Source organism: Corvus hawaiiensis, chromosome 12 (genome assembly GCF_020740725.1).
Source record: "Corvus hawaiiensis isolate bCorHaw1 chromosome 12, bCorHaw1.pri.cur, whole genome shotgun sequence".
NCBI lineage: Eukaryota > Metazoa > Chordata > Aves > Passeriformes > Corvidae > Corvus > Corvus hawaiiensis.
The window spans coordinates 5120382-5134520 of NC_063224.1; the positions used below are offsets into that span (position 1 = coordinate 5120382).

A 14139-nucleotide genomic window follows, 5' to 3' on the forward strand; every position below is an offset into this window, starting at 1 on the left:
TTTCAAAACCGAGACAGATCTTGGTGCCCAACGTGGGGCCTGAGGGCATTAAGAGATAGAGGTGAAAAAGGAATAACAGTTCCTCGATAACTTTATTTTGTGTGCTGGATATTGGAACCTTGTTAGGCAGCACTATGTGGTCTAGTTTACCCTGGTTTGGGTGGCATGTAGCCGTGGCTATATTCTTCCCCTTTGCAGCTCCTTACTTGAATATGGGTCCTCTGACTAAGGCTACCATTGCTGTTATCCAGCTTGCGTTATGGGTCAAGAAGGTGAGGAATTCATGGGTTTTTAACTTCCTCCGGAATGTGGGCACATGGATAAACAGCTATCACACACTGAGCACGTTTTTGGGGTTAACAATGGTACCTTCTGTGAGGAAATGACACCAGGGGAAGTTTTCTCCCAACCCCTCAACCAGTTCTTTGGGCCCACCCCATCAATTTTCGAAGGGTTTAAATTCCCTCTGAATACTAACCATCTGCTGCTGATAGGCCTACTCTATTTAGCATTCAAGGATAAGTTGAGATTGGCTTGGATATCTACCCGGACACCAGCCCCAGAGACTAGAGATCCTGCCCCAGAACCTGACATGACCCCAGAGAGTAGAGTTCCTACCCCAGAGCCTGATCCTGCCCCAGAGCCTGACACGGCCCCAGACACTAGAGATCCTACCCCAGAGCCAGAGCCTGCCACAGCCCCAGACACTAGAGATCCCGCCCCACAGACTGATACTGCCCAACAGTCCACCTCAGAAATGGACTACCCAAACTGGGTGGGGGTACTGGCAAAAGGGATGCAGGAGATGTGCCAAGAGATGGGTCAGGTGCGCCAGGGGATATGCCAGGAGATGGGTCAGGTGCGTCAGGAGATGTGCCAGGAGATGGGCCAGGTGCGCCAGGAGATGGGCCAGGTGCGCAAGGAGATGTGCCAGGAGATGGGCCAGGTGCGCCAGGAGATATGCCAATTGCTAAGGGAATACACCTCCTCAGCTAGTGAAAAACCCTCTCCCTGCCCCAAAGAGGGTGAGTCCGATGGTGCAGCAGTGGAACCCACGGATGTTACAACCGTCCAGGCTTCAGCTGAACCACAAGGACAACCACAGCCAGCAGCAGTCGCCCCTGTGCAAAGGAGGAAGTATAAGACCAAATCAGTATGACCAGTTAATGATGGTGGGCAACCAGGGCCCTCACAACCAGCAGGAGAGCCAGAGCCAGAAGTCATCACTGAGTCCCTGTCGCACGACAGTCTCCGTGCTATGCGAAACGACATTGTGCGAAGGGGGCGTGAGCCTTATACCACCTGGCTGCTTCGGGTTTGGGACCTTATGGGCACAAGCGTGCAACTGGATAGTGGTGAGGCAAGGTATCTGGGATCGTTGACCCAGGACCCAGGTGTGGACCAGATATTTGTGAGGGAGCCAGGGCCTCTCTCTCTTTGGGAGCGGCTCTTAATGAGTGTGAGAGAAAGGTTCATTCACAAAGAAAGAATGCAGGAGTATCATCATAGAATGCAGTGGAAGACACTCGAGCAAGGGATCCAACAGCTAAGAGAGGTGGCAATATTAGAGGTACTCTTTGGGAAGGATGGACAGCATGATAATGACCCCGATAAGGTCAGGTGCACAGGACAGATGATGTGGAACCTGGCAAGGCTAGGGTCATCGCAATACACCACCTTCATTGCAACGATTGATGCTGACAATACCCGAGAAACAGTGGGCTCTGTTGCCAACAGGCTCAGGCATTATGACAGCATGATCAATGGCCCGCTGAAAGCTCATGTCTCTGCTGTGGTCCAGGACCTCAAAGAGGAGATGAAGGAGATGAGGAAGGAAATGAGGGAGGAGATGAGGGAGGAGATGAGGGAGGAGATGAGGAGGGTCAGTGTGGCACCAGTGCGAGTCACAGGCCCCCAAGTCAGAGCCCGTCGTCCCCCTGCTAGAGAGAGAGGGTACACCCCACGAGCTGAGCTGTGGTTTTTCCTGTGTGAGCATGGGGAAGACATGAGAAGGTGGGATGGGAAACCCACCCCTGCCCTGGCAGCGCGGGTGCGTGAACTCAAGGAGGGAGGCACTAACCGAGGGGGTTCCGCTAAGGTGAAGGTAGCCTCAGCCTCCCGTGACCGAGCTGCCAGGTATTACAGAAGGGAGGATGATATGTCGGATCCCCTTGAAGGTACCTCGAGCATGTACGCCCAGGGAAAGAATGATAACCAGGGCTAGAGGGGCCCTGCCTCTAGCCAGGAAGAGGCACGGGAGAACCGAGTTTTCTGGACGGTGTGGATCCGATGGCCTGGCACATCAGAGCCACAAAAATATGATGCATTGGTTGATACTGGAGCACAGTGTACTTTAATGCCATCGGGACATGTGGGGGCAGAACCTGTATCCATCGCTGGGGTGACCGGGGGATCACAGCAGTTGACCCTTTTGGAAGCTGAGGTGAGCCTGACTGGGAAGGAGTGGCAAAAGCATCCGATTGTGACCGGCCCAGAGGCCCCGTGTATTCTGGGCATAGACTTCCTCCGGAATGGCTACTACAAAGACCCAAAAGGACTCAGGTGGGCATTTGGGATTGCTGCTGTGGAGGCAGAGGGCATTAGGCAATTGAACACCCTGCCTGGACTATCTGAGAATCCTTCTGCAGTTGGGCTCCTGAAAGTGGAAGAGCAACGAGTGCCAATTGCCACCTCGACAGTGCACCGCCGGCAGTATCGGACAAATCGAGATGCTGTGATCCCCATCCACAAGATGATCCGCGAGCTGGAGAGTCAAGGGGTGGTCAGCAAGACCCACTCACCCTTCAACAGCCCCATCTGGCCTGTGTGCAAGTCTGACGGGGAATGGAGATTGACTGTGGACTATCGTGCCCTGAATGAAGTGACTCCACCGTTGAGCGCTGCCGTGCCAGACATGTTGGAGCTCCAGTACGAGCTGGAGTCCAAAGCAGCGAAGTGGTACGCCACTATTGACATTGCCAATGCATTCTTCTCCATTCCTCTGGCAGCAGAGTGCAGGCCTCAGTTTGCCTTCACCTGGAGGGGCGTGCAGTACACCTGGAACCGACTGCCCCAGGGGTGGAAGCACAGTCCCACCATCTGTCATGGACTGATCCAGACTGCACTAGAAAAGAGTGAGGCTCCAGAACATCTGCAGTACGTTGATGACATCATTGTGTGGGGGAACACCGCAACCGAAGTGTTTGAGAAAGGAGAGAGAATAATTCAAATTCTCCTGCAAGCTGGTTTTGCCATCAAGAAGAGCAAGGTCAAGGGACCTGCCCGAGAGATCCAGTTCCTGGGAGTAAAGTGGCAAGATGGACGACGTCAGATTCCCACTGAGGTCATCAATAAGATCACAGCAATGTCTCCGCCGACCAACAAGAAGGAAACACAAGCTTTCCTAGGTGCTATAGGTTTCTGGAGGATGCACATTCCCGAGTACAGCCAGATCGTGAGTCCTCTCTACCTGGTTACCCGCAAGAAGAATGATTTCCACTGGGGCCCTGAACAGCAGCAAGCCTTCACTCAGATCAAACAGGAAATTGCTCATGCCGTAGCCCTTGGCCCAGTCAGGACAGGACCAGAGGTGAAGAACGTGCTCTACTCTGCAGCCGGGAACAATGGTCTGTCCTGGAGCCTCTGGCAGAAGGTGCCTGGTGAGACTCGGGGCCGACCACTGGGATTCTGGAGCCGAAGCTACAGAGGGTCTGAAGCCAACTACACTCCCACCGAGAAGGAAATCCTGGCAGCTTATGAAGGAGTCCAGGCTGCCTCAGAAGTAATCGGCACAGAGGCACAACTCCTCCTGGCACCCCGACTACCGGTGCTGGGGTGGATGTTCAGAGGAAAGGTTCCCTCCACGCATCACGCCACCGACGCTACTTGGAGCAAATGGATTGCCCTCATCACGCAGTGCGCCCGAATTGGAAACCCAAGTTGCCCTGGGATCTTGGAAATAATTACAAACTGGCCGGAAGGTGAGACTTTTGGGTTATCTTCTGAAGAAGAAGAGGAGCAGGTGACACGTGCCGAAGAAGCCCCACCATATAACGAGCTACCAGAGAGTGAAAGACAATACGCCCTTTTCACTGATGGTTCCTGCCGAATTGTAGGCGCTAGCCGGAAATGGAAAGCCGCTGTATGGAGCCCCACATGACAAGTTGCACAGGCTACTGAAGGAGAAGGTGGATCGAGCCAATTTGCTGAGCTCAAAGCTGTCCAATTAGCTCTGGACATAGCTGAAAGAGAGAAGTGGCCAAAGCTCTACCTCTACACTGATTCATGGATGGTAGCCAATGCTCTGTGGGGTTGGCTGGAAAGGTGGAAGAAGGCAAACTGGCAGCGCAGAGGAAAACCAATCTGGGCTGCTGAAGAGTGGAAAGACATTGCCACTCGGGTAGAGAAGCTATCCGTGAAGGTCCGTCATGTAGATGTTCACATCCCCAAGAGCCGGGCTAATGAAGAACATCGTAACAACAAACAGGTAGATCAAGCTGCGAAAATAGAGGTGTCCCAGATAGACTTGGATTGGCAACATAAAGGAGAACTGTTCCTAGCTCGATGGGCCCATGATGCCTCAGGTCATCAGGGCAGAGATGCCACCTATAAGTGGGCACGAGACCGAGGGGTGGATCTAACCATGGACAGTATCTCCCAGGTTATCCATGATTGTGAGACATGCGCTGCGATCAAGCAGGCCAAGCGGGTGAAGCCTCTGTGGTATGGCGGGCGATGGTCCAAATACAAGTATGGGGAGGCCTGGCAGATTGATTACATCACACTGCCTCAAACCCGCCAAGGCAAGCGCTATGTGCTCACAATGGTAGAAGCCACCACTGGGTGGCTGGAGACCTACCCTGTGCCTCATGCTACTGCCCGGAACACCATCCTGGGCCTGGAAAAGCAAGTCCTTTGGAGGCATGGCACCCCTGAGAGAATCGAGTCTGACAATGGGACTCATTTCAAGAACAGCCTTATAAACACCTGGGCTAGAGAACATGGCATTGAGTGGGTGTACCACATCCCTTACCATGCACCAGCAGCTGGGAAGGTTGAGCGGTGTAATGGACTGCTTAAAACCACCTTGAAGGCACTGGGTGGGGGGACTTTCAAAAACTGGGAGATGCATTTAGCAAGAGCCACCTGGTTAGTTAACACTCGAGGTTCCACCAGCCGAGCAGGCCCTGCCCAATCTGAACCCCTACAAACAACAGACGGGGATAAGGTTCCAGTGGTGCACATGAGAGGTATGCTTGGAAAAACTGTTTGGGTAAAGTCTGCCTTGAGCAAAGACAAACCCATCCGTGGGGTTGTTTTTGCTCAGGGACCAGGTTGCACCTGGTGGGTGATGCAAAAGGATGTAGAGACCCGATGCTTACCTCAAGGGGACCTTGTTTTAGGGTGAACTACCCATGGCTCTGTACTTGTATCAGTATCAGCATGTATATTTGTATATAATTTGGGTAATGCATAGATTTATATGGTTAAAAAAGTTAAGTTTCATGTAACATGTTAGTATGGGAAAAAATTCGGGGTGGATAATGTTGGGGTTTTAGTTTAGTCTTAGTTTTTTTTCCTGTTAAAGGAATTTTCTCCCATATGCATGTTGCTAGGGGACAAATAGCTGTACTTAAGAAGACAAAAAGGGGAGTGGGGCGGGCCTGGCTACTCCTTTGTCTACACCTGGGTGTGGGGTCAGTTCGCTCTGAGCGTCCGGAGAGAGAAGCTGCAGAGAAAGGAGCTGCTGCTTCTTTCTTTTTGGCCGTTCTTTCTTCCTGCTGGAAACAACGCCGGGACCCCAAAAGCCGCTTTCCCTGCCCTGCTGGAGACCGAGCTGTGGCCGCCCTGCCCCGCTGCTGCTTCGAGCTTTCGCTACACTGTAGCCCTGCTCGCCCTGCCTGCCTGGGCCTCCGTGGGGTTCTCCCATCTGGATACATCTCGCCTGCCACCCGGGATTTGCGTCCGTCCCTGCCGTTCCAGCCTGCCGTTTCAGCCTGCTGTTCCTGAGAGCCCGGGATCGGCTGCCCAGGAGTTTGTGAAGCCTTTGTCCCATCCTTCCCGGGATCCCAGGGCACCAGAGCCGCGGGTTTCCCGAGCTCGCTCCGGAGCGCCCCCTGCAGCCGCGGGGGAACCATCGCACCTGCCCTGCTCACCGGGAGCCGCCAGCGCCCCTGCCGGCTGCGAGCGGAACTGCACCCGAGGGGAAAGGGCCCGACAGCCGAGAAGGCTGGGACTGGGTTTGTGATTGCTGTTACTGCCAGAGTTGTTGTTGTTTTGTTTGACTGGTTATATACATATATATATATAGTAAAGAACTGTTATTCCTATTTCCCACATCTTCGCCTAAAGGCTCTTGATTTCAAAATATAATAACTTGGAGGGAAAAGGGGTTATATCTGCCACTTCAAGGGGGGCCTCTGCCTTCCTTAGCAGACACCTGTCTTTCAAAACCGAGACAATGTATGTTACAAACATTTGACTTTAATGATATTGTTCTAATAGTTTGAATGCAAGGAACAGCAAACTATTTATTAATATTTTTTTACCAGTGTCAAGATGCCAGTGCCATAAATGTGCTGCAAAAACTATCTGAAAATTATATGGATAAGAAGGAACAACAAAAAGGGATTGCACTGATGAAAATGTACAGAGCCAAGAAACTGTACTAATGCTAAAAGTCAAAAGAATGGACAAAGAAATGCTATTTACAACATAGCTGGCCAGTACAATCACTCCATTGATTAAAAAAAAAATAATTAGCCCATTTCTTTCAATATTAAACCACATTTAAATTTTGCCATTATTTGAGCTATCTCTCTCTAAATATTTTAACTTTCAGAAGCAATTACTAAACCATGAGTTTATTGCTGGATTTTAATATTCAATCAAAGACCAGCCCAAAATAAAGCACTGTATTTTTCATTAAGGAAGTATTAGAAAAAATGACGCGATTTTAATCTTTTGATCGTTATGGGCAGTGAACCTGGACACTGAAGGGAAGGAAGCCTGTTCAGTTCAGTAGCTTTGGTGGTATCTTCACTTCAAATGTTCTGGCTTTTAAGAGTGACAAGGGTATATTTCAGTGTCCCTCCCAAGCAGGAGCACACTTAAGACTTGTACCTTGAAGCAAGCTACACTTGAGCCAGATAAAACACTTTATCAAGATTGTAACAAGGTATCAATTGGTTTTTGGAGTCCCAAAATACGCTCAGCAGTTTACAAGGTAGGAAGTTAGGCTTGTGGTAACAGTGACGCTGTAGGTAAACAAGACAGTCATTATGGGCATTGAAATGTTCCATATGCAGATCTACACTGGAATTTCTTAGTAAGACAATGAATACTGCCAGAGTTATCCAGGTCCACTTTTGAACCTCACTCAGTAACTTTAATTTAGAGAAGTCCCAAGACCTGGCCAGAAGGGACCTCTGGTTAATTCTTTGTTACTGTCTTTATACCCAAATTTATACTTCAGATAATTGCCCAGTTTAGGATTGAAGAATACAGTCTGCACTGCAAATCACACCACGTTTGGAACAGAGTCCTGAAAATTTTCATCAGGCAACAAAATTTCTGGATTTCTACCGACTAAAGGTAATACTGCTTGGAAGTTACTTGATTTTGAGGACAGTTGTCTTCTAAACACTGATTTTGAGAATAGATCAATGATAATGATTCTTCAAAATAGTTGTTAGTAAAGCTTTTCCACTAAAAAAAATGGAAAGGCGTTACTTACAGATGACCAAATCTCAGAGCTTGTGAGTGCCAGCTCAGTATTACTGAAATCAATGTTGCATACACAGTTTGCCAGTGTACAGAAGGAGTAGGTGCTTAAATGTTCTATATTCCCCAAATCCTACTTCAAGCCACTGTTTTCTGCTTGTGAAGTCAGTGCTACTCCTTCACCACAGATCAGTTGTATCAATACAGAGGCTGATTTGACAAATAATAACCTTTACTAAAACACACCATCTTCTTCCAAGTCACCTCTGTCTTAGAAAACACACGTGAAATAATTAAAAAATAGATTTCTGCTTTTCAGTTCAATAAGCAGATTTTAAGTATGTATCTCTGCTAAAAAGTGACTCCATTGAAAGAGATGCAAGATGGAAAGCACAACGCTCAAAAACTTGCATTTCCTTGTAAAGCAAAGATGATTTTCTAAACCCTACATCTCAAGCCAAACCTTGCACTCAGAAATTCAACCCTGTTCTCTCCCATCTGCATGTCTCCACATGTCATAGAGATTCAGCAGCCCAAACAGTGCCATTATTATCTTCAAGTTTTGACTTTGCTGGTACCTGAGTGCAGGTATAAATGGGAAATACTGCAATTATCTGGAAGTACATTATCTTTCTGGTGGATCACATGAGCTGAAATAAACTGCAGCTCGTTCTTACACTGCAGCATAAACAGACTAAGATTGAATTGAAACGTGTCATTGTGGTGGACATGCTCCTGTCCATGGGCATTGCATCATTTCAGTAAGAAGATGCCATTTTAAAAAATGTCACTTTTCCCCTTTAATGCAATAACTATTGAGCTTTAAAGACCTGTTTTATTTTTGTGATCCAGAAATGCATACATGTTAAGACCCCTTCAGAGATTTGGCTGTAATCTTTAGATCATTTACCAAAGGTGTCGTAATACAATCTGACACAATAGTAAAATACCACTTTAGATTGCAACGTCATCACCCCTGAAGGTTTAATAGTGTTCATTGCATACAACCCCCCAAAATGTTAAAAAAAAAAAAGCATCGAGATGAGCTTAAAGAGCATCTCTGTGATACTGATAACCACATATTCATCAATAAAGGGGTTTTTATTGCAGTAAACAGGATGCTCTGGGCTAGGAAAAAAGTTAGGAGCACTGTTCATATGGAATTTTTCCCCTCTAAAGCCATTTCAGACTTAAAATACCAGAGTCTGTGAGATAACTGTCTGGATTCAGATAATGTAACCAATTGTACGTGGAAAATGAAAAACGTTACTTCAAGTTACTGACAACTTTAATGTGAATCAACAAACTTGGTATTTAAGAGTAAGTACATTTCCCTTTCTGTCTGTTCCCCAAAAGAACGACCATTTCCTGTCAGTGCATCCAACAGTGTATGATGAAACACAAGGCAAACCAGTGCTGCCTTACTTGAAGGCTACTCTGAAGACCCTTTTTTGTCAGTCCTTTATTTTCAGATTATTATTTCTAAGGTAACATGCACCATAGGTCTTTAATATTTAACAGGTCTCCTCTTAGGAGGAAAAGCAAGATAAAAAAAAAGGAATATTCCATGACACTTTCACCCACTCACAAAAGCTTGAAATCATAAGCACGTGGAACTCAAGCAAAGCCAAACCATTATTTCATATAGCCTGAGAATTACACTAAAACACACACAACACTCTTAACTGGTAAAGGAAAAAAAATGCACTTAAAAACTTCAAAACTAACACCTACATTTTACCATATAATGGAATAATTAGCTGTAAAATGTCTTGGTTCTAACACACAGGTCTAGAACTGACTACCAGTAAACACAGAACTCCTAATGGGTGTTCTTTTGCTTCTAGAATAAATTAGTACCTGTTTTACAGTCCTAACCCAAATGTTATAGGTGGTATTTCAGATGATTAAAAGCCATTTCTAACTAGAAAAAGGCACCTACCTAGCCAAACACGGAGGTTATTTTGTCTGTGATCTTATTTTGCTTCAATATAAAGACAGTAATTGAATTTATCTTTAAGTTTAAAAGGTTGAAAAGCCTTTTAAAATAACACGACAGTAGAAAATGAATGAACTGACAGGAAAAATATGCACACCTATTTCCAAAACTTCAAAATTTATAGAAGTTTCTTGGGTGTCACCAAAGTATGATGAGTTCATATAGGCAATATATACACTGTACTTTTTCCATGTGCTCTATCAGGACTTCTATATTGTGATTGGCTTTATAAATAATTTTGCAGCCAGTACTAAATTCTCCAAATTGCAGAGTTAATTATTGGTCTTATTTGATGAAGTTCAGTAAGAATCCTTAAAGGATTTGGATATTACTAAGGAGTCAAAGAGGAATCAGGAGTGCACCATACCTTTGGAACGTCACCATAAGACCCAAGTTGTTTATTTACACCCACAGCCTCAAATTATTTCAAGGTAAAATCCTGAAACTGTTTAATGGTCATCCTGCGATCCACCCAGTGTTTTACTAGTTCAAGACCTTGGACTGCTCTGAGGGCACAAAGCACTTCATCTCATGTGCAAACTGGTGTGGGACATCCCAGAGCTAAGAGCTTCTTTTTAATAAATTCCCTTGATGCAGTTGGTTTTTTGGGAAGGGGGAAAAGCAGGGAAGCAAAACTGATTCATTTTTTAAATGAGGCCAGTACCATCTACACAATTGCTACCTATTAGACATACAAACTCTTCAGCTTTCTAGACATTTCTTCTGACCTCTGTCAAGTAGAACTTCCCAGTGAAGATGCAAAATGCAGACAGATTGATAACTGAAGCCCTGCATGTACTTTTTGCCTCATGTCCAACATGAAGATGAAGATTTTACACCATGACCAGTTAAGGTCATTTTCCAAACACCTCACACAACGAGAAAGGAACAGCCACACCTCTTCCACCTACCTGATCTGGTGGAGACAATTCTTCCATATTGTACAATGATAAGCAAAAGTATTTCAAATGGAGTAACAAAGAAAGGAAGTGATTCAGAGGCTTTGAACCACAGTACCAAAAATTCACATTCATCCTGTGTGCAAATGCCTGCAAAGAGACTGGGCCTAACTGTACCTGCAAACTGGGCTGTGATTCTGCTCTCTCGCAGGACACACCAGGTGACTACTCGAGCAACCTCACTTGGATGTCACACAGTGACACAGCCCACATCCAACTACCAAACGTCATTGTTTTACAACACAAAGATCATAAAACAGCAGAATTTTTTAACGATGAGTCAGAGCTAAACCAGCAGCATGGCTACCATTAGCCTAAGACATACTAGCTTTATTTCTTTCTATAACTAATCCAAACATCCAAATATAATTCAGACTACATGAGGCAAAGATCTTCTATGCAACCCAGAAACTACTAATACTAAAATTGTATTGCTAACATTTTGGGTCAAAGTTGGTCTTCACAGAACTCCCATTGGCTATTCTAGAGTCACAACAGCAATACAGCTGACATACAATATCCTTAAAATTACGAAGTTAAATGACAGATACTGCAAAATGGGGGGGAAAGGTCAATGACACTATTCAGATCATCATGTACTTCCGATAATTTAACACCATGTAGGAGAGTTTAAGTACTTCAGAGGAGGTCTGTGTCACACACAGTAAAATACCATCCTAATAGAGCAGTGTCATCCCTTAGTGATGACCTCGCTAAAGACTTTGAAAGACAATGACAAAGTGAAAACTGTCTACGTGAAACCTGTCAGATACTGCACTTCTTGCACTTGAGACCCTACAGCTGATCATCAAGATCATCAAATGGAGAATAAATCCAACCATGTCCAACCAACCACAGAAGCAGTTCCACACCCAAGCACACCCTGATGGTTGGCACACAGCTCCAGCTGGAAGGTGATGGTTTCTGTGCTAGCCCTTACACTATGCACTCCAGAGAGCCTCAATACAAATGGCCATTTCACCAGGAAACGTGGAGCCTGAGGAGGTGCCCCAGACCAAGAAGTGTAGGACATCCAGTCATGTTTGGTGTTTTTACCCCTTCCACCCTGGTTCCACTTACTGGCACTGAATATTTCAAACACCCATGTCCAGTCTGTCTTATTTTTCATTTCAGCTTTCTCCCTTCTTCTTCTCTGGCGTGGCAAGAGTGGCTACACTCGTTCTCGGTTGGGGCATTACAACTGGGTGCCGGAGGTCAAAATTCGGCTAGGTCTCGCCCACTGCCCGCCGGCTCCTTTTTCCCTGCCTGCCCCCGACCCGACGGCCGTCGCCCGATGCTGCCCCGCCGCTGTCGCCGCCGCCGCGGCCGGGGGGCAGCGCACGCCGGGCTGCGGGGCCGGGGGCCGCCGCCCGCCCCACCTCGCACCCCGGGCCGCCCGGAGCGGGGCCCCCGCCAAACTTTGCGGCCCGCGGGGAGCCGGGGCCCGGCCCGGCCGCCGCCCCCGCCACCCCCGCAGCACCCCGGGCAGGAGGTGAAGCAACCTGGCGCCGGCTCCTGCACTTTGCACAGCGGGCGCAGAGCCGCCTCCATCCCTGCGCCTCCCGGCAGCGCTAAGGCGCATTTTTTCGCACTAATCTGCACATTCAGCACGTCCAGAGCGCCTATGACTTTACCTGGACTTTCTCCACTCTCCGGGCTCATCACACCGCGATCGCCTCCCCATCCTACCGCTAACTCTCGCTCTCCTTCACTCCTTCCTCCTTCCCTCTTGCAAGGCCTGCTAAGATCAAGCCCGATGGAAAGTAGAGAGAGAAAGAGAAAGAGAGAGGCAGCGGGAAGGGAGGGGAGCCGCTCCATCCCTCCCTGCCCCCCCCCGGGCACACACGCCAGCCCTTTTCCCCCCACCCCAGCCCTTCCCTCGGCGATTTCCTCCGCTCTTCGGCAACTACGAGGGCTCGGCGGAGCGGCTCCGAATGCGCCCCCGCTGCCCTCGGCGGCGCCCCGGCCGGCGCCCCCCCCCGCCGCCCGCCTGCCCCGCGGCCCCCGGTACCTCGTAAAGGTCCCCCGAAGCCATGCTGGGGTGCGGGACTGGGATCCTCCGCGCCGTCTCCCTCTCTCCACCTCTCCCGCTCCCCCACTCGCTCTCTCTGTTGAGTAAACTGTGTTTTGCAGAATGACAGGCTTTGGGGCTGGCTGTGCGCAGAATCAGAGGCGAGGAGAGCGGAGAGGCAGGCGGCGGGGCTGGCGTAACCAGCAGCAGCAGCAGCTCGGGCGCACAGCGCCGGGAGCCGCGTCTCCCCCGCGGCGGCGGGGCCGGCGCCCCCCGCCCTCCGCTCACACCCCGCCCGCCGCCGCCGCCTCCCTCCCCGGGCGGGGACCGGGACCGGGACCGGGACGGGTCTCCCCCGCGCCCTCCCTCCGGGAAAGTCCCCGGGCCGCTCTGACGGCGGCCTCCTCTCCCTCCTCCTCCTCCTCCCTCCGCCCCCCCCCGCCTCAAACTCTTTCCGCGGCCAAAATAAATAAATAAATAAAAAAAATAATTAAAAAAAAAATAAAAATAGAGGGGCGGGTGGGAGGGGTGGGTGCCGGAGCGGGCGCTCGGCGGGAGGGCCGCGCCGCCCGCCCAAGGTCACCACGGGGAAAGGCGGGCGCGGGGCCTCGGGCGGCCCTGCCGGCACCTTCCCGTCCCCCCGGCGCCGCGTGGCCGCCCCGCCGCCCATGGCCATCGCCGAGGGAACCGCGGTGGCCGGAGCGCCCGAGGAGCGGCGGCCCGGGCAGCGCGGCGGAGCTCAGGGACACCTCTCGCCTCCGCTCCCCGCCGGGCACGGCGATGTCTCTCCCGCTGCCCCTCAGCCATTTTTCAGGTTCGCCAGCCCGCTCGGGGATATGAAAACCAGCGGCCTCCCGCCACCTGCCCTTCACGTGGAGGCGGTGGCCGGAATTTTGGAGCGGCTGGGGAACGCGCGGCGACACGAAGCCATCGGCCATCGCCACTTTAGAGCTGTCCGTGTCGTTTCTCGGGAGGAAAAATGCCGCCCCATGGCCGCTGGCGTCCCCGCGGTGCTTACCTGAGAGACGGGGAACGTACGAAGGTGATGCCGAGTGAACCGGGCTGCACCTTTACCGACCACCGGCCTTCGCCGGCCATCACTGCAGAGCTCCTCCTGCGCGCAGAGCCCCAGGCTGAGGAGCTTCTCTCACAGCAACCCGGCCGTCAGCGACCTGAGCCCGGACATATTCAAGAACGGTCTGGACGCAATCCCGTGCCATGTGCTCTAGGATGACCCTAGAGCAGAGTGGTCGGACCAGATGATCCACTAGCATGACTGATGCTGTGAATTGCTGTGAAGAGGAATGAGCTCATGGTGACAGGAAGCCCCACTTTGCACCAGTGACGGACTCTAGAGGAGGCAGGAGCCGGGGTGTGGCAAAGAACCCGGAGTAGGATGCCGTGGCCACCGTAAAGGTAAGGGCTGCTCCCTGTGGACGCTGATGAGC

General features: G+C 49.9%; 1 protein-coding gene across 1 annotated transcript in view; it reads right to left on the minus strand.

The window, feature by feature from the left end:
* Positions 1-12960, minus strand: part of CDYL2 (chromodomain Y like 2) — a 67000-nt gene extending 54040 nt beyond the window's left edge. The window contains exon 1 of the mRNA XM_048316567.1: positions 12692-12960. Within this exon, the coding sequence (XP_048172524.1) occupies positions 12692-12715 (24 nt within the window). The 5' untranslated portion in view covers positions 12716-12960. The remainder of the gene's footprint in view (positions 1-12691) is intronic.
* Positions 12961-14139: the final 1179 nt, after the last annotated feature.